This window comes from Muntiacus reevesi, chromosome 4 (genome assembly GCF_963930625.1).
Source record: "Muntiacus reevesi chromosome 4, mMunRee1.1, whole genome shotgun sequence".
NCBI classification, from domain to species: Eukaryota; Metazoa; Chordata; class Mammalia; order Artiodactyla; family Cervidae; genus Muntiacus; species Muntiacus reevesi.
This window is the reverse complement of record NC_089252.1, coordinates 158,794,594-158,821,965: the sequence shown is the minus strand read 5'-3', so window position 1 is coordinate 158,821,965 and position 27,372 is coordinate 158,794,594. Positions and strand designations below refer to the sequence as shown.

General features: G+C 40.4%; 1 protein-coding gene across 3 annotated transcripts in view; it reads right to left on the bottom strand.

Moving 5' to 3' along the window:
- Positions 1-27,372, bottom strand: part of BEST3 (bestrophin 3) — a 52,790-nt gene that overhangs the window by 11,516 nt on the left and 13,902 nt on the right. For all 3 annotated transcript variants that reach the window (XM_065932179.1, XM_065932180.1, XM_065932178.1), the window contains 5 exons: positions 22,926-23,080; positions 20,846-20,923; positions 20,584-20,736; positions 16,832-16,912; positions 15,036-15,187 (listed from right to left, as the gene is read on the bottom strand). In XM_065932179.1, the coding sequence (XP_065788251.1) occupies positions 15,036-15,187; positions 16,832-16,912; positions 20,584-20,736; positions 20,846-20,923; positions 22,926-23,080 (619 nt within the window). The remainder of the gene's footprint in view (positions 1-15,035; positions 15,188-16,831; positions 16,913-20,583; positions 20,737-20,845; positions 20,924-22,925; positions 23,081-27,372) is intronic.

Here is a 27,372-nt window from a genome sequence, read left to right as displayed (position 1 = left end):
AGGTTTGATTTGGTTCAGTTCAGTTCAGTTCAGTTGCTCAGTCGTGTCCGACTCTCTGCGACCCCATGAACTGCAGCACGCCAGGCCTCCCTGTCCATCACCAACTACCAGAGTTTACCCAGACTCATGTCCATTGAGTCAGTGATGCCATCCAACCATCTCATCCTCTGTCATCCCCTTCTCCTCCTGCCCTCAATCTTTCCCAGCATCAGGGTCTTTTCAAATGAGTCAGGTCTTCGCATCAGGTGGCCAAAGTATTGGAGTTTCACCTTCAGCATCAGTCCTTCCAATGAACACCCAGGACTGATCTCCTTTAGGATGGACTGGTTGAATCTCCTTGCAGTCCAAGGGTCTCTCAACAGTCTTCTCCAACACCACAGTTCAAAAGCATCAATTCTTCGGCACTCAGCTCTCTTTATAGTCCAACTCTCACATCCATACATGACCACTGGAAAAAACATAGCCTTGACTAGACAGACCTTTGTTGATTTGGTTAGGTAAGGTTTATCAAGCGTTAAGTGTCTGCTACTGCCTTAAGAGGACCTAATAATGTTTTCATGTAAGGGTTTGGGTATATTTTCTTGATGTGCATCTTATGGACAACTCTTCTTCTGGTTGCTTGTGGGTGCTTTATTAATCTTGATTGCTAGTGTTTCCATGGTTAAGCTAATGAACCATGCCTCAATCAAAATAGCAGATCAGAAAGCATTCTAGATTATGACAAAGTAGAAACTAAAGAGCTTCAGTTGAAATCATCTTAGGTATGGTAATGGGAATGAAGTTCAAAAAGGAAAGATTCTTTTTCATTGTTCAGTTATTTCATTGAATGTTTTACTAAGTGGAAATTAGAGGCTGTATAATAAATAACATGGTTTATTAAATGCTCAAGACAAAAATATCTATGAAAGCATTTCTATTCTGGGTGCTAAGCACAAGGATTGGGAGATGGAACTTCAGCATTAGTTTGGTGCTAGAAATTATAAAATGCTGTTTTATTTTTTTTTATTTTTTTATTTTTTACTTCTCTGTCGGTTCTTTTTTTTTTAATTTTTTTTTTTATTAGTTGGAGGCTAATTACTTCACAACATTTGTGGGTTTTGTCATACATTGACATGAATCAGCCATAGAGTTACACGTATTCCCTATCCCGATCCCTCCTCCCACCTCCCTCTCCACCCGACTCCTCTGGGTCCTCCCAGTGTACCAGGCCTGAGCACTTGTCTCATGCATCCCACCTGGGCTGGTGATCTGTTTCACTATAGATAATATACATGCTGTTCTTTCGAAACATCCCACCCTCACCTTCTCCCACAGAGTTCAAAAGTCTGTTCTGTACTTTTGTGTCTCTTTTTCTGTTTTGCATATAGGGTTATCGTTACCATCTTTCTAAATTCCATATATATGTGTTAATATGCTGTAATGATCTTTATGTTTCTGGCTTACTTCACTCTGTATAATGGGCTCCAGTTTCATCCCTCTCATTAGAACTGATTCAAATGAATTCTTTTTAACGGCTGACTAATATTCCACAAAATTCAACACTCATTTATGATTAAAACTTTCCAGAAAGCAGGAATAGAAGGAACATACCTCAACATAATAAAAGCTATATATGACAAACCCACAGCAAGCATCACCCTCAATGGTGAAAAATTGAGAGCATTTCCCCTGAAATCAGGAATAAGACAAGGGTGCACTCTCACCACTACTATTCAACATAGTGTTGGAAGTTTTGGCCACAGCAATCAGAGCAGAAAAAGAAGTAAAAGGAATCCAGGTAGGAAAAGAAGAAGTGAAACTCTCGCTGTTTGCAGATGACATGATCCTCTACATAGAAAACCCTAACGACTCTAGCAGAAAATTACTAGAGGTAATCAATGAATATAGCAAAGTTGCAGGATATAAAATTAACACACAGAAATCCCTTGCATTCCTATACACTAACAATGAAAAAACAGAAAGAGAAATTAAGGAAACAATACCATTCACCATTGCAAAAAAAAGAATAAAATACTTAGGAGTATACCTACCTAAAGAAACAAAAGACCTATACATAGAAAACTATAAAACACTGTTGAAAGAAATCAAAGAGGACACAAACAGATGGAGAAACATACCGTGTTCATGGATTGGAAGAATCAATATTGTCAAAATGGCTATTCTACCCAAAGCAATCTATAGATTCAATGCAATCCCTATCAAGCTACCAATGGTATTTTTCACAGAACTAGAACAAATAATTTCACAATTTGTATGGAAATACAAAAAACCTCGAATAGCCAAAGTAATCTTGAGAAAGAAGAATGGAACTGGAGGAATCAACCTGCCTGACTTCAGACTCTACTACAAAGCCACAGTCATCAAGACAGTACGGTACTGGCACAAAGACAGAAATATAGATAAATGGAACAGAATAGAAAGCCCAGAGATAAATCCATGAACCTATGGACACCTTATCTTTGACAAAGGAGGCAAGGATATACAATGGAAAAAAGACAACCTCTTCAACAAGTGGTGCTGGGAAAACTGGTCAGCCACTTGTAAAAGAATGAAACTCGAACACTTTCTAACACCATACACAAAAATAAACTCAAAATGGATTAAAGATCTGAATGTAAGACCAGAAACTATAAAACTCCTAGAGGAGAACATAGGCAAAACACTCTCTGACATAAATCTCAGCAAGATCCTCTATGACCCACCTCCCAGAATATTGGAAATAAAAGCAAAAATAAACAAATGGGACCTAATGAAACTTAAAAGCTTCTGCACTACAAAGGAAACTATAAGTAAGGTGAAAAGACAGCCCTCAGATTGGGAGAAAATAATAGCAAATGAAAAAACAGACAAAGGATTAATCTCAAAAATATACAAGCAACTCCTGAAACTCAATTCCAGAAAAATAAATGACCCAATCAAAAAATGGGCCAAAGAACTAAACAGACATTTCTCCAAAGAAGACATACAGATGGCTAACAAACACATGAAAAGATGCTCAACATCACTCATCAGCAGAGAAATGCAAATCAAAACCACAATGAGGTACCATTACACGCCAGTCAGGATGGCTGCTATCCAAAAGTCTACAAGCAATAAATGCTGGAGAGGGTGTGGAGAAAAGGGAACCCTCTTACACTGTTGGTGGGAATGCAAACTAGTACAGCCACTATGGAAAACAGTGTGGGGATTTCTTAAAAAACTGGAAATAGAACTGCCATATGACCCAGCAATCCCACTTCTGGGCATACACACCGAGGAAACCAGATCTGAAAGAGACACGTGCACCCCAATGTTCATTGCAGCACTGTTTATAATAGCCAGGACATGAAAGCAACCTAGATGCCCATCAGCAGATGAATGGATGAGGAAGCTGTGGTACAAAATGCTGTTTTAAAACAGAAGCCTTTAACACATCTTTAAAAATGTTTAAATCAGATTCAACAGAAGGATGAGCTTTGTCAGTTACATCTTTCTTTGAATTAAGATATGATAAGGGACTTCCCTGGTGGTCCCAAGGCTAAGACTCTGTGATCCTAGTGCAGGGGGCCTAGTTTGATCCCTGCTTAGGTAACTAGGTCCCAAATGCCACAGCTAAGAGTGCCCATGCCACAACCAAGACTGGGGGCAACCAAATAAATAAATAGAAATAAACATTAAAAAAAGACATGATGATGGTTGGATGTGGTGGGAACACGTTCCTGCGTCACTGGCTGCACAGGTACCACTTCCCCTTGCCCTTTGCAGCATCCATCCTCAGTCCTTCCCTCCAACTTGGGCTCTGAGGACCCCCTCCTCGTGAGCAGCCCCAGCCCCTGCTGCTCCCCAGGTTTTCTCTAGGCCCTTCTCTGTTGATTCTCCTGGCTCCCATGTCTTCCCTCCCCTCTCCCTTCACTCTAACTGTCCTTTTTCATTCCTTTTTCAAAGCAAGAAGAGACATAGATTTGTTTTTTTATTATCTTTTACTTCATCTTATAAAGGCTTTTAGTTGGCAAAATCCCATGGATGGAGGAGCGTGGTGTCGCAAAGAGTAAGACAAGACTAAGCGACTTCAGTTTCATTTTCTATAAAGATAATACAATGCAATAATATCTAAAGACAGGGCTAGGATAAGGAACGGGCTTCCCAGGTTACTCAGTAGTAAAAAATCTGCCTACCAATGCAGAAGATGCAGTTTAATCCCTTGCTTGGGAAGATCCTCTGGGAAAGGAAATGGCAACCCACTCCAGTATTCTTGCCTGGAAAATCCCATGGACAGAGGAGCCTGGAGGGCTACAGTCCATGGAATCACAAAAGAGTCAAACACGACTTAGTGACTAAATAGCAACAACAAAGAATAAGGAACACTAACAAGATGAGACCAACAGGGAACCTAGAGATACAGGCCGAAAAATCTCACAGGCTGACTAAAGGTGGGCTATGGATTTGGTTTTCAGTTTTCAGTAGCCAAAATGAAAAGTCCATCATCAATTATAAGATCCATAGTCTGTAAGAGAAATAGTGGAAGAGTTACCAATAAGAGGCAAAGCTTCTTTTTCTCCCCATTGATGGCTGAGATAAATTTTTCTGTGGGTCCTTTGATAAAAGGGATGCTAAATCATACAGTGGACAGTACTACAGTAAATACCATAGACAGTCTTGGTGGATCTGTCCAGGCAAGACCAGGGCATAATAGCGAAGTGAAATTCTGTAGAGATTGGTTAAAGTAATTCCAAGCATGGGCGGTAGCGTAGGGAGGGCAGATTCCCCTTCTCCTGTAAACATGCTTAAGGTGTTCCCATCCTAAAATTTTATAAAACAATTAAGAAACATGAGATTGTCTTTGACTTTGTGTCTCATTGGCTACTGTCTAGTGTATCTCCTCTCCACATTCCAGACTTCTCAAAAGAAGAGTTCATGTATAGTTAATGAGTTAAGGAATTATTTTGCGTTTTGGGTCTTTTGTTTTTAAGTCATGAAAGTGGTATTGTGGTTATATTTGCCTCACAGTGGGTAAAGATGAGTGGGAAGATGTGTGAAACCAGGTTGGCCATGACTTGATAACTGAAGGGACGTGATGGCTACCTGAGATTTACTATAGTTTGTTTTCCACTTCTGTATATGTTTGAGTTTTTGTATTATAAAATTATTGGAAAAATAGGTTACATTGGCAATCTTGATCTCCTTGCCTCCCAATCACCCCTCAGCCTGCTGTAATTTAGCTTCTGCCTCACACTCTCACTTAAGTCTCCAATCGCTTTAAAATGCAAACGCCTATGGTGTTTTTCAGGCTCCAAGTTGAGACTTCCACCCTTGGTCTCTAGGACAGGGCATTCTCGGGGATCTTCTCCTGCATCTGTAGTGAGCATTCCTACTCTCTCTCAAGGACCCCTTTATTCTGATCACCCTTTAAGTGACAGTGTTCTACCCTTTGTATTCTGGCCTACTCACTTGACCTGGTTCCTGGGTGCTCCCACCACCCTGGGGTTCTAACACACCCACGTAGTGATAACAGTTAAAAGCATCCCTCTGTGCTTTTGTCTCTGTGCTCCCGGCCTGTTGGACTTCTCCATGTGAATTGCCCATAAATGCCTTAAATGCAACCCATGCGAAAGGAAGCTGGCTCATATTTTTCTCTTTCAGCAGCTCTTTCTTACTACTCTCTATCATCCTTAGTTCATTACCAGTCACTCCATCATTTTAAACTCCTTCTCCTCTCTCAAATCTGTCCCTTTTGCCATCTCCACCGTCAACATACCTTGAAGCACTGTGCTACTTTGGCCCTTATGCTTTCCTGTCTAAACTGTACCAGTGGCCTGCTCACTGGTCTCTCTGACTCTAGTCTTATCCCTAGGCATCCATCTTTCAGCCAGTTGCTAGGACAACTTGTTGAAAACACGAATGTGACCCTGTCATTTAATAGCTTTGGAAAAAGGCTGAAACTCTTTACTCAGACTCTAAAACCCTCTATGATCCTTCCTTATCTCTCCCTCCAGACTCATTTCTTTTTTTTTTTTTTTTTTTTTTTTTTTTTTAATATTATTTTATTAGTTGGAGGCCAATCACTTTACAACATTTCAGTGGGTTTTGTCATACATTGACATGAATCAGCCATATAGTTACACGTATTCCCCATCCCGATCCCCCCTCCCACCTCCCTCCCCACCCGACTCCTCAGGGTCCTCCCAGTGCACCAGGCCCGAGCACCTGACTCATGTATCCCACCTGGGCTGGTGGTCCGTTTCACCATAGATAATATACATGCTCAGACTCATTTCTTGACTCTTCTGCTTTGCATATCAAATTGTTATTCTAATAGAAACACGTTTCGCTGGTGGCTCTGAAGTAAAGAGTCCTCCTACCAATGCAGAAGACGCAGATTTGATCCCTGGGTTGGGAAGATACTCTGGAGAAGGAAATGACAACCCTCTCCAGTATTCTTGCCTGGAAAATCCCATGAATAGAGACACAGAGTAGAAAAATCACTGCCAGGGGCTAGGAGGTTGGGGGAAATAGGGATAAAATAGGTAAAAAGGTATAAAGGTTCAGCTGTAAGATGAATCAAGTCTGAGGATCTAATTAAAACACATTGAATATAGTTGATTACACTGTATCGTGTAATTGCAATTTGCTAAGACAGTAGAACTTAAAACATTCTTACCAAAAAAAAAAAAAAAAAAGACAAAAATGTGAGGTGAAGGATTCATTAATTAATGAGATGGGGGAATCCTTTTACAATGTATACATATAGCAGATCACCACAATTACACCTTATCTTATAATTTTATATGTCAACTCCATTGCAATAAAGCTGAAATTTAAGAAAATTGTTGCTTTGAATACACACTATCACTCCTTTCTGTCTTTGCTCATACCTAGAATGTACTCTCTGCTGCATCCTCCCACTTCTATGTGCTATATGCAAATTCATTCTTTTTTTTTTTTTTTGACTGATTTTCTTTTTTTTTTTTTTGACTGTGCTTTGTGGCTTGCAAGATCTTAGTTTCCCAGCCAGGATCAAACCTGGGCCCTGGCAGTGAAAGCACCAAGTCCTAACCACTGGACCACCGTGGAAATCCTTCCAAATTCATTCTTTTTTTAAATCTTATTTTAATTTTTTAAATTAGACTGTAGTTGATTTGCAATGGTGTGTTAGTTTCAGGCGTACAGCAAAGTGAATCAGCTATATCTATCTATGTGTCTCCACTCTTTTTTTAAGATTCTTTTCCCGTATAGGCCGTTACAGAGCATTGAGTAGATCTCCCTGTGTTCTGCAGTAGGTCCTTAATAGTTATCTATTTTATATATAGTGAAAGTGTTAGTCACTCAGTCGTGTCTGACTCTTTGCAGCCCCATGGACTACATGTAGCCTGCCAGGTCCTCTGTCCATGGAATAGTCCAGGCAAGAACATAGGAGTGGGTAACCACTTCCCTTCTCCAGGGGATCTTCCCCACCCAGGGATTGAAGTCGGGTCTCCTTCATTGCAGACAGATTCTCTACCATCTGAGCTACCAAGGAAGACCGTATAGTCGTGTCCAAATTCATTCTTAAAGATGCATATTAGGGACTTCTCTGGTATTCAGTGATTAGCTCTGTGCTCCCAATATACGGGATGCAGGTGTGATTCCTGGATGGAGAATTAAGATCCCACATGCTGCATCTCGCAGTCTAAAGAATAAAAACTTTAAAAAAATGAGATGCATACTACATTCCCCAACTGAAAGAGGCTTTCTTTGACTTAGCAGACCCCATGAAGTGTACCTTCACTGTATTCCCATAAAACTCTCAGCATTTCTCTATCACTGCATTTACCACATTGTTTTATAAGTAGTCTCATTATGTCTGAGAGCTTAAAAGACATGTGTTTTTTTTTTTAATTTGTTTTTGTTTTTGCCTATTCCTAGCATCTGGCATAGAACTAGGCCCTAAAAGAAAATTTTGCTTGAATAAATGAACATGTAAGCTCCATATGTGAAGACACAAGGAAAATGAAAATTTAAATTTGCACTTGAGATAAAAATGAGGAGAGGAATTTATTTCAGTAATGTATATTTGAAAAATGTGTAGAAAATAGAGCAATATTTTGAACATGTTCCTGAATATAGAGAACAAAGAAATTGTCTCCAAGGAGTTTCCTTTTTATTTGGAAATGCGTAGCATGCTAAATGTGAAAAAATGTATGAGGCGGAGAAATTTCTCAGGTTGCCCTTGGATAGTAATATTGTTATTCAGTTATTGAAAGACATTGCCTCCATTTTGGAATTTCTGAATCATGGGAATTGTGATTACAAACCTGAAATACTGATAGGAAAAGATGAGGGAAATCTGATTTCTGAATTAAATATGCTGGGAACATATATCTTAAAAAGAATAAGAAAATTTAAAAAAAATATTCAGGAAGGGATTTTAAATGAACATTGAGATGTTTACATCCATACCATGCTGACATCTAGTCTTCATCCAAATGCAAGAAAAACTTGGCTCAGTCACCATCAACCGCCTGTGCTACAATAATCCTTACTTTTACTGTTTTTTCCCTGAACCTCACTCAGATGATTTACTTGGTATTGATGTTGTATTTGGTGAGTGAATAATTCGATGCTTAGCGAATTACCTTTTACGATTCCAGAGGACACCTATTGTCTTCGCCAGCCCAGCAGACCATTCACCCTTCTCCTGTAACAGCTCCTTCATCTTTCTTGCCAGCATCACCTGCTCCATATTGTTGGTTGGAGCTGACCATACCCCTTGGTCCAAAGATGGATGCATGCAACAACATAAGCCAATCAAAATATCGTGTTTTCTTGTTTATAGTTATTGGTTCAGAAACAGATATGTTCGCCAAACCTAGCCAACCATAAGGAATCCAGTACTTTAGTTTTCAGAGTTGGAAAAGAGATGTGGTTTTTCCACAGCATTTGTTGAGAAGATAGGTTGTATACCTGGAGCTGCTGGCTACCATCTTGTCTGTCTGACCTCAGGAAGGCAGAGCCTGCCCAGAACCTGAGCCAGTGGAGAGAAAAGTGGAACCGAGAGACAGAGAGGGCAATGCAGGTCTTGATGACATACGTGAGCCTCTGGACCCGGCCGCATCCAAAGCTAGGCCACTTTCTGGATGTGACCCAAGAAATCCCTTTTTGCTTAAGCCCAGCTTGAGTTGGTTTTCTGTCATTGACAACCAGAAACATCTTGTCTAATAACATACTCATGGAAAAAGTGATGCTAAAGGATTAAAGAGGACATTCACATTCTTGGTGACTTCCAAAACCCTGAATTCCTGCAGTGACCTTTCCTGGATTGTGAGGCCCCCCCTTCAGGGTCCTCATTCATGCAGAAAGTCAAGACCAAGTAAACGTTTGCCTAGTTGTTTCTTGAAGAGTTCGTTCTAGTTGGGTCTAGTTAAACGTCTTACATAAACCTCCCCTAAAAGACCCTAGGGGGTCTGCGCCTGCGAGTAAAGAAGCAATAGTAACTAGTAGTAAATAGGCCATCTTAATTAGTAGTAAATGGGCCATTATAACTAATAGTAAATAGATTAGATCTGATAGACAGAGTGCCTGATGAACTATGGACAGAGGTTCGTGACATTGTATAGGAGACAGGGATCAAGACCATCCCCAAGAAAAAGAAATGCAAAAAAGCAAAATGGCTGTCTGAGGAGGCCTTACAAATAGCTGTGAAAAGAAGAGACATGAAAAGCAAAAGAGAAAAGGAAAGATATACCCATTTGAATGCAGAGTTCCAAAGAATAGTAAGGAGAGATAAGAAAGCCTTCCTCAGCAATCAATGCAAAGAAATGGAGAAAACAATAGAATGGGAAATACTAGAGATCTCTTCAAGAAAATTAGAGATACCAAGGGAACATTTCATGCAAAGATGGGCTCTATAAATGTCAGAAATGGTAGGCACCTAACAGAAGCAGAAGATACTAAGAAGAGGTGGCAAGAATACACAGAAGAACTGTACAAAAAAGATCTTCACAACCCAATTAATCATGATGGTGTGATCACTCACCTAGAGCCAGACATCCTGGAATGCAAAGTCAAGTGGGCCTTAGGAAGCATCACTAGGAACAAAGCTAGTGGAGGTGATGGAATCCCAGTTGAGCTATTTCAAAGCCTAAAAATGATGCTGTGAAAGTGCTGCACTCAGTATGTCAGCAAATTTGGAAAACTCAACAGTGGCCACAGAACTGGAAAAGGTCAGTTTTCATTTCAATCCCGAAAAAGGAAATGCCAAAGAATGTTCAAACTACCGCACAATTGCAGTCATCTCACAAGCTAGTAAAGTAATGCTCAAAATTCTCCAAGCCAGGCTTCAGCAATATGTGAACCATGAACTTCCAGATGTTCAAGCTGGTTTTAGAAAAGGCAGAGGAACCAGAGATCAAATTGCCAACATCTGCTGGACATCGAAAAAGCAAGAGAGTTCCAGAAAAACATCTATTTCTGCTTTATTGACTATGCCAGAGCCTTTGACTCTGTGGATCACAATAAACTGTGGAAAATTCTGAAAGAGATGGGAATACCAGACCCCCTGACCTGCCTCTTGAGAAATCTGTATGCAGGTCAGGAAGCAACAGTTAGAACTGGACATGGAACAACAGACTTGTTCCAAATAAGGAAAGGAGTACGTCAAAGCTGTATATGGTCACCCTGCTTACTTATCTTATATTCAGAGTACATCATGAGAAACGTGGGGTTGGAGGATGCAAAAGCTGGAATCAAGATTGCTGGGAGAAATATCAATAACCTCAGATATGCAGATGACACCACCCTTATAGCAGAAAGTGAAGAGGAACTAAAGAGCCTCTTGATGAAAGCGAAAGAGGAGAGTGAAAAAGTTGGTTTAAAGCTCAACATTCAAAAAAAAAAAAAAAAAGCTCAACATTCAGAAAACTAAGATCATGACATCCGGGCCCATCACTTCATGGCAAATAGATGGGGAAACAGTGGCTGACTTTATTTTTGGGACTCCAAAGTCACTGCAGATGGTGATTGCAGCCATGAAATTAAAAGATGCTTACTCTTTGGAAGGAAAGTTATGACCAACCTAGACAACATATTAAAAAGCAGAGACATTACTTTGCCAACAAAGATCCATCTAGTGAAGGCTATGGTGTTTTCAGTAGTCATGTATGGATGTGAGAGTTGGACTATAAAGAAAGTTAAGAGCCAAAGAATTGATGGCTTGAACTGTGGTGTTGGAGAAGACTCTTTGAGAGTCCCTTGGACTGCAAGGAGATCCAACCAGTCCATCCTAAAGGAGATCAGTCCTGGGTGTTCATTGGAAGGACTGATGTTGAAGCTGAAACTCCAATACTTTGGCCACCTGAGGCGAAGACCTGACTCATCTGAAAAGACCCTGATGCTGGGAAAGATTGAGGGCAGGAGAAGGGGAAGACAGAGGATGAGATGGTTGGATGGCATCACTGACTCAATGGATATGAGTTTGGGTATGCTCCGGGTTTGGTGATGGACAGGGAGGTCTGGTGTGCTGCAGTTCATGGGGTTGCAAAGAGTTGGACACGACTGAACGACTGAACTGAAGTGAACTGAAATAGGCCATTGTAACTAGTAGTAAATAGGTCATCTTATCTAGTAGTGAATATGCCAATTTAACCACAGGATCTCTCTGACAACTGGTAACTGTTTGCTTCATTCTTACCTCCTGGTTAGCTTTCAAGCATTTCATTTTCTGTGACAGATTTCCAGGCTTAGTTAAATTTGAAAAATAGCTTAGACTTGTTCAATCTTCCTGTGCCAAAGTTTGACATCCACAAATAAGGGATCTGTACTAGTTGATAATTATAATGCTTTTCAGTTATTTATAGAGTGTTTTTGTGCTTACCATCTTGTTTAATCTTCCCAATAATCATTTGGATTATGTATTTTCTCCAAGGTCTTATAAATTCCTAATACTATGTTTCTATATTTAGAAATAGGAGGAATGCATATTTTTGTTTTATTAATATTTTTTGGCTGCGCCACACAGCTTGCGGGATCTTAGTTCCCTGGCCATGGAGTGAACCTGGGCCCTTGACAGTGAAATCGTGGAGTCCTAACCACTGGATCACCAGGGAATTCCCAAAATACATATTTTAATACTTTCTAAAGAATATGGACACTTGCATAGGAATGTGAAATTATGATGATTAAGATGAATATGTAGATCAAGATTAAATCTTGAGACCAAAAAAAAAAAAAATCTTCATTTTATGAATGCATACTCAATTGTGTCTGACCCATTGTGAACCCATGGACTGCAGCCCACTAGGCTCCTCTGTCCATGGGATTCTCCATTCAAGAATATTGGAATGGGTTGCCATTTCCTTCTCCAGGGTATCTTCCTGATCCAGGGATCAACCCAGGGATTGAACCCACATCACCTGTGTCTCCTGCACTGGTCGGCAGATTCTTTTCCACTGAGCCATCTGAGAACGGATGCAAGTGGCACTTGCAGTCCAGATAGAGTCATCACGATGACTCCCCAGCCCTATCAGTGGTGCTGGTCTCCTTTCTTTTTTCTTTTTTTTTTTCTGGTCTCCTTTCTTTCACAATTCAGATCTTCAAATACTTTGCATTAATCAACGATGGGAGAGGAGGGGAAGGTTAAAGCTTATAGAGTGATCTAAAAACAAATTGACAGGAAAACATCTATTAATTTTCAAAACTGAGAAGGTTGCCAGATAATCTGTGAAACTACCACTGCAGAATATATTACAAAAGAGTGAGAAGTGCAGACGGCAGGGAATTGCTATTTATAGAGACTGAGCAATCTGCTGGGGTAGGGATGAGTACCTTGGGCAGGAGGAGACGCTGGACAGGAGGGCCCAGGCTTAGCGGGCATCTAGAAGTAGAAACAAGGCCAGCCTGGAGTAGCTACCTTTACCAAACTGAGCTTGGAGAGCAGCAAGGCGAGTTTCCTGACTCCTACGTTGACTCATTATTTGCCACAATGCCTGAAATTATACCTTCAGTCATGTTTTTCTTTGAGTCTTCAAGAGATTTCAGCCTCAGAGGTTCTAGGGGCCCTGGGAGACATTCAGGGCTTCCCAGGCTCAGTGATAAAGAATCCACTTGCAATGCTGGAGATGCAGGAGACATGGGTTTGATCCCTGCGTCAGGAAGATCCCCTGGGGGAGGGCATGGCCACCCAGAACAGTATTCTTGCCTCTTGCCTGGAGAATCCCATGGACAGAGGAGCCTTGGCAGGTTACAGTCCATGGGGTCACAAAGAGTTGGACATGACTGAAGCAGATTAGCAGCAGCAGCAGGCAGCAGGCAGGAGACATTCAGCTCAGAGTAAAGCATTGTATGGACTGGATTGAAGCTAAATATTCTCATTTTAGTTCTAAAAACAAGACAACAGGCCCCAAATGGAGTCACTTATGCTAAGCACCATGTCACGAAACCAAAACTTAGTTTTCCCAGAAATGGAATCTTAAGCCAGTCAGTCAGGAATTGCTTGATCAGCACTGGTTAGGTATTCTGCCTGTTAGACCCCTGCCGTCTCCTATAGGAAAGTGACCTTGCAATAAACAGTCCAGTTTTTTGCCATGTATAACTTCCTTATTCCTGCTCCCTTCTGCCTATAAAAGGCTTTCATTTGTATGGTTCTGTGGAGCTCCTTTGTCTTTGCTAGGTTGGATGCTGCCCAATTCAAGAACCAGTGAATGAAGCAATAAGACCTTTAAAATTTACTCAGTTGGATGCAAACATAGAAAACAGACTTGTGGACACAGAGAATGGGATGAATTGAGAGCGTAGCATGGAAACATATACATTATCATATGTAAGATAGATCACTAATGGGAAATTTCTATAAAACACCGGGAGCTCAATGTACTCTGTGACAACCTAGAGGGGTGGATGGGGTGGGGAGTAGGGGGAGGTTCAAGAGAGAGTGGACATGTGTATACCTATGGCTGATTCAAGTTGATGCACGGCAGAAACCAACACAGTGTTGTAAAGCAACTATCCTCCAATTAAAAGTAAATACATTTTTAAAAAGCTTAAGGAGGGAATTTCAAAAAAATTTACCCAGTTGAATTTTGCTTTTTAACAGTAGCAAAAGAGAAGGGCTGAACAGTGTGAGAGGGAGAGAAAGAGGGTCACAGGTGGCAACTCTAGACACGCTCTCACTTCATAAATCTGCCTAGAGCTGGCCTCAGGGAAAAATGAACTACAGTTTCGCCAAAAATTTTTAAGAAAAAAGTTTTAAGAAAAATTCTGTAAAAGTTTTTCCTTTTTCTATAATTTTTTGGAGGGGTTCTTTTTACTTTTCTAAATTTGTCCACATTCTTCTTTTTAAGTTACTTGGAAACCATGGCATCTGCCTTCAGCAAATACACTTAAACTTCCTCCACATTCACACATTTCTGCAAAATCAAATACATGATCAGATTTAATAAAATTATTCAAGAACTGCACATGATTTACTGCAGGCCTCAGCCCGTTTATTTAAAGCTCACAGTACATATGGACAGATTGTTACGTTCAAACCACTGAACAGAGACTGGCTTGTACACTAAACAAGTCAGCTTGATCAAAGCATAATCTTTGAGGAAACTTTTTGATAAAATTTACCTTAAGGCTTACTTGTCTCAAAATAGTCCAGCACAGTGCCTACACATGGTATATGCTCAATAAATACTTTTTAAAATGCATTCCATTATGACGGTCATAATTAAATAATAAATAACAATTTAATTAAATAACTACTCCAAGTTGGAAGGAAAAGAAAAAAAAAGATAGTTTCACAACTATTAGAAAAATTTCCTGTGGTATAAAAGCAAGGTGAAATGCAAATTAACCCCAAATACACACACACATACATAAACACACACACTCTGTATTTAAACCAGAAACTACAGTCATTTTCATTTCTCACTCTCTTGGACATATTAATTATGTCTGAAAATTTGAAAAAGCTACCATTCTGGGATATTAATAATTGAGAGTTCTTATGAAAGTAACTTCAGGACCACAGTATAAAAAGATCAGAATGGTGACTAACTTATTTTCTAAATGTTGGTGAGTTTTAGAAATGCACTTACCCCATTTGGACGGTTGACCCCAGAAATGAGGGTATGCAGTAGTCAGCAGCTGCCAGTGTATATGGTGGACGAGCAGCAGAATCATCCCAGTAAATATCCTTCTTCATTTTGGGTAGGCTCATGTGCATTTCATCCACAGCCAAAAGAGAGACCTAAAATCATCAGTATAGTGTTAGAATAACTCTGATATGAATTCATGAAGAAAGAATAAGTTCCAGTGGGTGAATGAAGTTTGGAATAGCACAGAACACAGTGTGAATGAGTGAATATATAAACGTCCACAGTTTATATTTGCTACAACTAGAGCTGCTACAGAGAGTTCTTCATGTCGTTCACTTGGCAGTGGGGGTAAGTGGGGCCATAAAGCTGCCCAGACTAGATTCATCGAGCCACATACCCCAGAGTGAAGCACATCTTATCTGGATGTAGGAGAGACACCTTTTTATTCTTTGCTCAAAATTATCTAATTGTCTAGTGGGTATCCTGACAGCAACCACATAATCCCAGATATTACAGGAAGCTGAAGATTTCAATATACCATTTCACTGATTCCATAAGTACATTTATTATACTTGATATCACTTCTTATTTGCCATGAATTTTTTTGTTTGATTTTTTAGAAAAATATATCAACAAGTCTATACTGCTTGTGGTCATAATGGTCTTCTCCTCTTGACTTTGGCAAATTGATGCTTGAATAAACTATTAAACTTCTGGGAATCCAATTTTTACAGTGAGTGGTATAGGTGTTACAATTCCTCCTTAACAGGCTGACAATGTGATTATTGGGGGTCATACAGAGGTCATGATCTGTGACCTGCACCAGGGTAATAGGGTGGGCTTCTGTCCTTGGAATATACATTCCGCCCATGGTCCCCATAGTGGGAGCTGTTTCAAGGATACAATCTTGAGAGAGCAATGTGTTGTTGAGACCATCTGGACTGACTACATGACTGAGCCCCAGTAAGGCTTCTATGTCAAAGTTCAGGATTCTGGCAGGTAGATGTGGAGGTCTATTCACCTTGTATCTCCCCAAGACAGGCCTCTTGAGTAAGTTCCCTAGCTTGTTAAAACTGTCACATTCCAACCTAACTTGGTCTGCCTTTTTTTTTGGCCCCCCCTTCCCCTCTGTGTACAGGGGCTAGCTTGTGAACCAACAGTAAAATGTTTGATACTGTTTAAGAGCTGAGTAAGGACTTGAAACAAATGGACAAGCTGAAGGCTTTTTCTTGGTTAGGTTTTCAGGAGAGAGAATCATTGGAGGGGAATCTTGCCTAAAACAAAAATTCTCCCATGCGACCTCTTCATGAACAAGTTCTCTGGAATAATGTTTCAGTGTCAAAGCCCTGGGGTCCATCTGGTACCACTGAGGGAGATTTTGAGACACAGGCTGGCCTGGCCCCACATTCTGTGTCCAGCTGCTGGACATCTGACTGTAGGGATCTACAAGATGTGCATTTTGGAACTCACATTGAGTTATGGCTGCCACTTTATGTCACTGTTAATCTTTTTAGGTGGCAATTTAAAATATTGGTCTGTACTGAGATGGAAGAGGCTATGTAAAGCTAACAAAGAAACTTACAAAGAAAACTGGCTTAAAGTTCTATTGAAAAGGGATGGAATTTCACTGGACCTGAGATCCAGTGAGGTTTGTAAGGTTCCAAAAGAACCTGGAAGCAACAAACTGAACAGCCACACCTCTTTCGTTTGTGGCCAAAGCTCTCAACTTCAGAGGCCTGCGTTCAGAGTCTGTTTAGATTATTAATGTTTGTAAAGGAAAGAAAAGCTTCTCCAACCTGCAGATTTCTGTCAATGCACCAGTTAGTTTCAAAATCATCATCATCTTCTCCAAAAGGATTGATAAGCTGCTCAGCTACCTGCAATTAAGAACATAGAATGAGTCCACCATGATGCCTGTGAAGACTAAGAGCGAGGTTGGAGAGGATTCCTGTTTCGCTCTCTGATTTCTTTTGTCACCTTTCACAGCAGGAAGCCTGGAGCAGAGTGGGAGTGGGTTGGTAAACACACAGGCATTTATCAGTCAGCAAGACTGAACTCTCAGACCGCCAATCATCCACCTGCGTGGGTCTGCTCTTCAAAGGCTCTGTCTATTCAGCTGGTGACAATGCAGATCCTATCCAGGAGAAGCCATGGGCTGTTTAGGAACCAAAAGACTGATTCTCCGGTACAAATCAGCCAGCAAATATCGAAGGAGTTCTGACAATATGCTAGGCACTTCAAGGGGTGCAGAGCCTGTGCTCTGAAAGAATTTACAAAAGCCCAGGTGATGAGAGAAAATGTTTAACTGTGGGCAAGGTCAAAGAGCAAAGAAAGATTTAAATCACAATTAAAGAAAATATTACAAGGAGATTTCACAGTAACTGGACATAACTACTAAGTGAGTGAGTCAGACAGTGAGTAAGTCATAAAGCTGGACTTTTTCTTACTTAGTTTTAACTTAAAGGATTTACTGCAACTTACTTAGAAGTTACTTAGGTTTTTTTTTAAATCATATATCTTCTAATAGTTGGTCAGTATTAGACGTTCTTACCATGCTCCTGAATTGAACAGCCTTCTTTTAAAAACAACGTTTTTTGGACCGCACTGCAAGCTGTGGGATCCTAGTTCCCGACCAGGGATCAAACCCATTTCACGCTCTGCAGTGGAGAGGCAGAGTCTTAACCACTGGACTGCCACGGAAGCCCCTGGCTTCTCATCTTCTTGATGAGAGATTTATATGCCAAATGAGGCTCACCTGTTTTTTTTTCATTCATTCCCTTTGATTTTTTTATTATTTGGATGTGTGTGTGTGTGTGTGTGTGTGTGTGTGTGTGTATGTGTGTGTGTGCATGTGTGTGGTTTTACATTGGGCTTAAATGTGAAAAACTTACAAGTGTATAAAAAAGAAGTGCCATTGATTAGTTGGGTTCCTAGATTCTGAGACTTCTTGGTAAAAAAGATTTATCTATGTATTTTTTAGGATTTAAGTCTAATCACTTAAAGCTGTTCTCAACAATGAGTGAACATCAAAATGATCTGAAAAGCTTTTTTTAAAGAAAGTTGATGGCTAGGTCCCTCCCTCAGAGATTCTGATTTAATGGGTGTGAAGCTGAGCCAGGCATCAGTAGTGAGTAGAGCTCCCACGAGATTTTAATGTGTGGCCTTTGTTGAGAACCACTGATAGAGAAGGATACACCCCTGTTCTAAGGGACAGCCCTGGCCGGGCTGGTGCCTGGATCAGTCAGCTGCCCAGAAACATCCATGAAAGAGTCCGTCAATGCAAGTTCCAAGAGGTTGTCTACCCTTTCTTGCCTGGTGCGAGCATGCGTGCTAAGTCACTTCAGTTATGTCTGACACTTTGTGACCCTATGGACTTTAGCCCTACACGTTCCTCTGCCCATGGGATTCTCTAGGCACGAATACTGGAGTAGTTTGTCATGCCCTTCTCCAGGGGCATCTTCCCAACCCAGGGATTCCAACTTGGGAAGCCTATTTTTGCCTGGGGTTTTCTTTAAATAAAATGGGCCGCTGGATGGGTCCTGAAAATACTTTCGTTACATCCAGACTTTCACTTTCTTGACATCAGTCCTGCATATGGTATTACAGTCTACCTTTAACTACCAAAATGATATCCACGATTTTGAATTGACTGTCACAAAGACAGCCTTTACTCACTTTGAGGCTCCACTTCTAGCAAATAACTAAGTAATAGACTGTTCATAAGGTTAAATTGGGTTTTCTACACTTTAATATTTATAAATGTTAGAATGGTCAAGGCAAAATAGCTGTTTAGAAATTGAGATGCAATCCACTGCATGGGAAAACTCCCTTCTCTCATAGCCGCCTGTCTCTTAATGGAGCTAAGATTTTCTTTTCATATTTTGCATTCAAAAATATTTTATAAAGGAAAAGAATGTTAATATTTTATTTTGGGGGGGGGGCCACTCTGCACAGCATGCAGGACCTTAGTTCCCTGACCAGGGATCAAACCCGTGTCCCTAGCAGTGTAAGCGGCAATCTTAACCGCTGAACTACCAGGGAAGTCCCAAGAATGTTAATATATTAGAGAGCACTTCAAAAGGCAGGAACTGCTGACTGTTCCTTACAGCCTGGCTGACCACTTCACATGCACAAAGTAAAAGCTCAGCACAACTCAGGCAAAAGGACAATAGAAGACCAGAATGATTGAGGATTGAGTGTTTGGGCCAATTGTGGTGATTTTCTGTTTGAAAAGGTAGAATGTACTTTTTCTCTAATGAGAAATGAGAGCTGTTAGTCTCTCTTGCTCTTCGTCTTAAATGGGTAAAAATAATTGAATCTCTGTCATCTGGTTAAAAATGTTTTTGCCATTTGGAAAGGAAATGCCTTTACTCTTTGGAGGGTAACTTGAAATGCCAACATATTTATTTTTTTCCTGGTTAAGATTCAAACCAATGAAAGTAAAGGCGTCTGCAGGGAAAAGGCTGCAACAACCTGGAAGACCTGGATGTGCATGTCGACACGTGTTTTTTGGAAGGTCAGACATTTGGAATTCTACTTTATTAAAGTTACTTTCAAACTGTCCTTAGATTTCAGTTACCTTAAAGAAGGCATAATCTTTGACCTTTTCTGTCACTTACTAAAGAGAGGGAAGAATCAGGTTTCTGATATTGTTACGTACATTGGGGTGGAAGAGAGATGGTGGTGGGAACAAATAAAATTTAATGCTGATGACTGGACTAGTTCTTTTCATTGCTCTGACCTGCTTTTAATTTCCTGGCAAACCAAATGTTGTCATTAATCCTGATGTTTCTGGTTTTGATTCCGATGAATTCCTTCGAGTCTCAGTTCTGGTTTTAAAAATGGAATTCATTTAATGTCGTGGGGCAGCTAGTGGGATTTCAGGGAATAGAAACTAACTATTTAGAGTTGAGCAGAGCCAAGATGGTTTAGTCACTCAATCGTGTCTGATTCTTTTCAAGCCATGGACTGTATAGCCTGCCAGGCTCCTCTGTCCATGGGATTTACCAGGCAAGAATACTGGAGTGGGGTGCCATTCCCTTCTCCGGGGATCTTCCCGACCCAGAGATTGAACCCACATCTCCTGCATTGCAGGCAGATTCTTTATCACTGAACCACCTGGGAAGCCCAGAACCAAGATAATAATATAATAATCATGCTTAAGTCTGAGATACAAGACTTCTTATTTACTTTCTCTTACTCTGCCTAGTCGCTTGCTGTGCTATAAAATATCAATGCAGGTACACTTAATACTTTAACTACATTATTGTAATCCTAATGGGAGCACACAAAGACTTAACACAATCAATGGCCTTAAAAGAGTAACGTCTTTGCATAAATGAGCTGCTTCAGATCTCCGCAGTACAGTACTCACCACATCCCTGCCTCTCGAACTCCCAGTTGAAAAATAGTAACATCTCAGCTATTAAATGTTAAATCTACCTTGGAGTCATTCATGAACGAATGATTCAGTAAAGGATCAGTGTGCAGAGTTTGGAACAGGACCTAGATTGTAGAGAGGGTCTCAGGCACGGAGACTGTTGGCTACCTTGAGCCATCCTGCATAGAAGAAGAACTGTAGGAGAGTGAAGATTGGAATGTAAAGATCTAAGTCATGACCCGCATAGCCTTTGGTGGGATCCAGAAACTGGCGTCCGATCAGGCAGGCAAAGAAGAAGGTGTAGACAGCCAGCGTGACCACCTGAAACAGAGAGAAAGCCTGCTGAGAGCACAGCCCTGGCTGCCCCCAGAGAGCCAGCATGCCAAAGTGGGTAAGGGGAAGAAAAAACCACGTGCCAAGGATTTGATACCTGGGTGTAAACCAGCGGAATCCCGACCCAGTCATAACCAAATAAGAGGCTGCACCAGGAGCGAAATCGGTTCATTTCCTAAGCCAAAAATAGATAAAACATGATTTACTAAGATGAAGGGTGTGGTAAATAACATTTATTGGGATTCAGAATATGGCTGTGACTTTTAGAAATACACCTATAAAATAATGATCGCGACTTCGAAAGAACTAGAAATTGGTTCTGAAGTCCACTCCAAAAGGAAAATTTTGAAAATGACAAGCTATTGACATCATTCAATGATGTGCAAAAGGGATAAGTACAGTTGTACAGTTTAAAAAATATTAAGATAAATCGGGATGGTATAGAAATATCCCCTACTCTATTGAATTCATAATTTCCCACACTATATATGTATATATATATATATATATATATACATATATAGGCCCAAAGGGGTGGTAGAAAGCAGTAGTTAATATTTTAAACAATCATTTCTAAATTATGTAGAGAGCAGATTATTTTTTGTTTCCTCTATCTCTTTTGAAAACACGCTTACTGAAGATCTTAGGAAAAAACCTAAATACATCCTATGCCTTTCCCAACGAAAGAAGACTCTAGAATACTTCTATTGACAGAAAATCTATCTCTGTTAAAGCAGAAAGGGCTGAGATCCATTGATTTCTTTCTTCTCTACTGAACACAAGTTATTATTTAAGACTGAGAAAGAGTATATGCTAATTTGGGAGCTATTTTAAAATCATTCACTTCTTTTTAGCCTAATGAAGGCAGGAGACTGTCATGGCACAAATCTATTTAGCCCATCTATAAATTTGTTTCTCAAATGCATTCAGGATTATTTCACTTAATGAAAACACAGTTTTGTTTCCTGGGTCATCTGGAAAGCTGATTAACTTTGCTAAGTCACTTCAGTCATGTCCGACTCTTAGTGAACTGGCGGACTGTAGCCCACCAGGCTCCTTTGTCCATGGGATTCTCCAGGCAAAAATATTGGAGTGGGTTGCCATTTCCTCCTCCAGGGGATTAACTTTGGGATATTCCAATTTGGGGGAACTTACTGGGGATTTGGGTCCAGGATCCTGGAATTAGGGATGGCAAATATGGCTCTTGGGAGCCAGAACCTTCTGAGCCCTTTGCAGACATTGCTGATCAATCAGGGAACACTTTCTTATAGAGCCTATTACAAAGCCTGTGTGTGTTAGTTGTTCAGTTCTGTCCTGTTCTTATCAACCCTGTGGACTGAAGCCCGCTAGGCTCCTCCATCCATGAAATTCTTCAGGTAAGAATACTGGAGTGGTTTCCATTTTCTTACTCCAGGGGATCATCCTGACCCAGGGATTGAACCTGAATCTCCTGCATTGCAGGTATATTCTTTACACATTCTTTACATCTGAGCCACCAGGGAAGCCTATTATAAAGCCTTCAGTTCAGTTCAGTTCAGTTGCTCAGTTGAGTCCGACTTTTTGCGACCCCATGGACTGCCACATGCCAGGCCTCCCTGTCCATCACCAACTCCTGGAATTTATTCAAACTCAAGTCCACTGACTCGGTGATGCCATCCAACCATCTCATCCTCTGTCATCCCCTTCTCCTCCTACCTTCAATCTTTCCCAGCATCAGGGTCTTTCCAAATGAGTCAGTTCTTCACATCAGGTGGCCAAAGTACTGGAGTTTCACCTTCAGCATCAGTCCTTCAAATGTATATTCAGGACTGATTTCCTTTAGGATGGACTGGTTGGATCTCCTTGCAGTCCAAGGGACACTCAAGAGTCTTCTCCAAAACCATAGTTCAAAGTAGGCTTTATAATGAATGATGAAAAAGTTGGCTTAAAACTCAACATTCATTACAAAGCCTACTTCTGCTTAAAACAGCCTCTAAGCAATCACCTCCAATCAACCTCAGTTAAAACTGTGTTATATTCTCCTCCTGCCTTTGAGGGTTCTAATCCCAGCCCAGTCTTTCTGGTTCCTTTGGAACCAGGATTGAACAAAGCAGACTCGTCCAGGTCCAGTCTTTTACATCCAAGTCCCTGCTGGTGTCTGATTCATATCTTTTAAATGATGTTTACAATGTACTTACAGTCATCAGTGATTGAAGATCAACACTGTCTCTGATTCTACCTTCCTTCCGGGCTTTAGCTGCAAGATTTCCAAACCAGATGAATGGAACCCAGTATTTCAGATGAGGAGATTTGAGGTGGTCGAATAATTTTCTTTCATCTGCTGTCATAAAACCTTTACACAAAATAAAAAGAGATAGGTTACATAGACTTGACTTAGCATTAATATTTGTCTTAGGTGCTCAGTCATGTGCTACTCCTTGTGATCCCATAGATTGTAGCCTGCCAGGCTCCTCTGTCCATGGAATTCTCCAGGCAAGAATACTGGAGTGGGTTGCTGTTTCCTTCTCCAGGGGATCTTCCTGACCCAGGGATTAAACTGGCATCTCTTATGTCTCCTGCATTGTGGGTGGATTCTTTACCATCTAAGCCACCAGGGAAGCCCCTTAGCATTAATATATTACCCTAAATATTTCAGTGTCTACTATGTGAGCATAGAATGGGGGATATTCAAGAAATAAAAAATAATGCGGTTCCTGTCTCAAGTAGTTTTTACTTGTATTAGAGAAAAGGAGTATTTACCTCTGTAGGGACTGCTTACATGCATTGCCTTATATACTGATATATAGCTCTGTGTGTGTGTGTGTGTGTGTGTGTGTGTGTGTGTGTGTGTGTGTGTGTGATCACAGGGCCAATAGGAAGCAAGGTGACATTAAACGTGGACTAGGACATCAGGGGAATGTCTCTTCTTTAGGATCTGGTAAAACTGAGAACAAGAATACTTAGAATTGTTCGGATTAAAAGAATAAAAGGTAATAATGTATACAAGGCACTTAGTGTTTTGCCCAACAGGTGAATCACATGAGTTTTCCTCCTGATGCTTCTTTTCAAATACCTAATTAACCAGGTTCTCTTCTGAGAAGCCTTCCTTGACTCCTTCCACCTCTCCCTTCAAATCACCACGGGGCTCTCTCTTGCCTCATGTTACGGTCATGTTAGACACAAATGTTTCCCCCGATAAGACCCTTTGGAAGGGCATAAAGCATATTATCTTCACAGTCCCCACAGCACTTTGCATATACTTTAAAAGTGTTTCTTTGATTTTGTGTGTCTCCATGTGTGTCTGTGTGTATGTATGTATGTGTGTGCATAACACAATTTGCTTCAGCTTTCGGTGACTTCTCTGAGCCTCAGTTTTCTCATGTGTAAAAGAGAGATAATAATGTCTACTTCACAAGGATGTTGTAAGAGTACCTGAGATGAGGAACATATGTCAAGATGTTAACATAACACTTTGCATGTAAATAACACTCAGTAAGTGCTAACACATAATATATTATGTGAAAGTTTACTCATCCTCCACCGCCTGCACACTGAAAGAAGAGACTTGAATAATAGGAGAGGAATAATAAGGTAGCAGGTTTATTTATTAACAAACATTTATGGAGTGTCTACTATGTAAAAAGCTTTGTTCATATAAATATGTGCTTCAAAAGCTTACTGTTTACACTTGACCTTTTATTTTTTTTTAATTCAATTGAGTAGTTCAGTTAGCACAAAAATCCTAACAGGCTGAAGAAATATCAATGGGGAAAGTAAGTCTCATTTTCCCAACCAACCAGTTTCCCTCCCTGAAGGAAATCACTGCAACCAGGTTATTGTGCATATTTCCGGAGAAGTGTCACAGATTTCATATAGGCCAAATTTTTAAAAACACAAATGACTTTATACTCCATACATGTCTGTCATTGGCTTCTTTGTTTCAAGTTATATCTTGGAGATTTTTTTGTTAAGATGTGGAGAGCAGAATCATTCTTTTTAATGGCTGCATTCTAGTTAACTTCGTACAATATTTTACACGACTAGTCTCCTTTTGAACAGAGTTTTAAGTTGTTTTCACAAAGCACCGGGCTGAGCTCCCCGTGCTGCACAGCAACTTCCCACCAGCTATCGATTTTACACGTGTGGTACATATATGTCAGTGCTGCTCTCTCAGTCCATCCCAACCTCTCCTTCCTACCTGTGTCCGTAAGACCATTAGGGAAAGATTGCTGACCCAGTGCTGCACCTTAGAGTCACAGGTGCCTTTGCCTTAGCTCAAATGCCTTTCAGAAAATACCAGTGCCCTTGCCTTATCCCCAGAGGTCTTGATTCAATTGGTCTAGAGTAAGGTCCAGGGGTAAGCAAGATTTTAAATCTCCCTGGGTGATCTAACGAATTGGGTCCAGACAGTTGCATGTTTACAAGTCTCTGCAGGAAATTCTGAACCACAGCGATGCTTGGAAAATCACTGCCTCACTGAATGAAGATTTTGTTAACTCAGTTTGAAATAAACAGAGTAACAATTACAAGGTGAGTATTTACCAACAAGAGACTGGTTTTAGATAATACTCAGGTTATTTACATTAGCTTCGAAAAGGTCTGCCCACGCCAGGAGAACTGAACTCTCTCTGGAGGGCAAAAATAAGAATGAGCCCAGGAATTCTTGTCTTGTTCCTCAGTGCATTTCAAAGTTGTTGCATGATCTAGATAGTCCATTTGGGTTTTTGTTTATGATTAAATCTAATGATAAGAAGTCAATAGATGAACTTGACCTGTCTTGGCTCTGCGCTTAAAGACCTACTGCAACCTTTCACCCTTTCCCTGGAAGCCTATTCTCAGACATTTCATATCAATTGTCTAACAGTTACAGTCTTGGGATTTATAATGCAGTTGCCAAAAATGACTACATTTGTATACTTGGCTGAAATCTCTGTCATTTGACCAAAGAATAACTTTACCTCTGGTTATTTTTTATTCAGGAGTATGGATCAAATTGTGCTGGCCAGTCCTTTCTTGTCTTCTTGGCAGAAAGCAAATGTGCAGAGTGAGGAATTATTTAATGCAAACACTAAAGCAAGAGTTAGTTACCCCCCTCCCCTCATCCCTGGCGTGTAGCAAACCCATTGGTTGAAAAGGGACACGTAAAGTTAGGAATGCAGGGGGTTTTAAATGTTCAGTCCCAGTTTACTGAGTACTTTGTTAGGTGCTGTGAAAAATGAACCAGACACTAATGTGTCCTCCAAGAGTATACAGGCAGAATAATTTTTATTATTTTCTTCAGGGTCACACGTCTTATAAAAAGTAACCCTGTCTTTGGAAATTGAGTTACTGGTCCCTTGAAAGAAAAGTCTAGATTGTTAGTGAAATCAATTCAGAGAACATTTGTTATTAAATGGAATGCTATCCTCATCAGTGCTTCAGACCATTTTAACCAGAGATCAATGATATTTTCAGAATGTGGTCATTATCCTCGTCTCTAAGGTTATGTTCACCACAGGTATCAATTTGCTGCAGTTTGGCAATACCATCAGTTGGCTGATCCTCATGTTACCCTGTTTCCTTCACATATCTATGTTCATGCCACATTTCCTCAGACCCTATCCACACTCCTAACATTGCTATTTTATCTTGCTATTGCATCTGCCTTGAATTTCTCTTGCTATCTCTTTTCCTTCTGGTTTTCTGGCTAGTTCAGCTCTGCTCAGCAATTTTCATATTGCTTATACCAAAGAACACTTTTTAATATTTCAAATTAGAGTAAAAAAAAAAAATATATATATATATATATATGGATATGTAATTATGCATACACACAGGAGCTTCCCAGGTGGCGCTAGTGGTAAAGAACCCGCCTGCCAATGCAGGTAGACAGAAGAGACACCGGTTTGATCTCTGGTTGGGGAAGATCCCCTGGAGGAGGGCATGTCAACCCACTCCAGTATTTTTGCTTGAAGAATCCCTTGGACAGAGGAGCCTGGAGGGCTATAGTCCATAGGACACAACTGAAGTGACTTAGCACACATGCACGCACACACACACACACATTTGTATTTTCTTGTGACTTGAATTGCAGCTTGATGGAGTAGGATCTGCTACTTTAAGGCAAAATTTTACTGCTTTAAAAAACCAAAGGACCAATGAAGTCCATTAATCAACAATATTCCAGCAATTGCAGATTTGGTTGCAGCTGAGACAGATCTTTTGCCTTTAAAGCAGAGATGCCCATGAGGCTCTATTAAGAGAAGAGCTAAGAGCTCTGCTTCTCAAAACTTTTAGCAGGGTTTATTGCCAATTCTTTCTGAAAGAGTAACTTGTGCATTCAGCATCTCAGCTGTTCTCAGAGAGGTGACTTCTTCAGAAGCATTGCAATGAGCCTGATTCATTTTCCTCTGTGTACTTTCCAAATGAATGGAATGAAGCCACCAGATTCAGCTGCAGCTGTTCTTTAAATTCAATGGTAGAAGTTCAGAAATCCCTGTCAACTGGGAAAACCAAGAGAAGGCAAAATGCGACTGAGAGAGAGATGCAATCTCAGTATGAAGGCATTGTGGAAGGTAGTATTCAGACATATTTTTTTTTTCTCTATGAACCACAGAAAGAAAGATATCCTAAAACAATTATTGGCTTTTCTGCATGAGGTGCCCC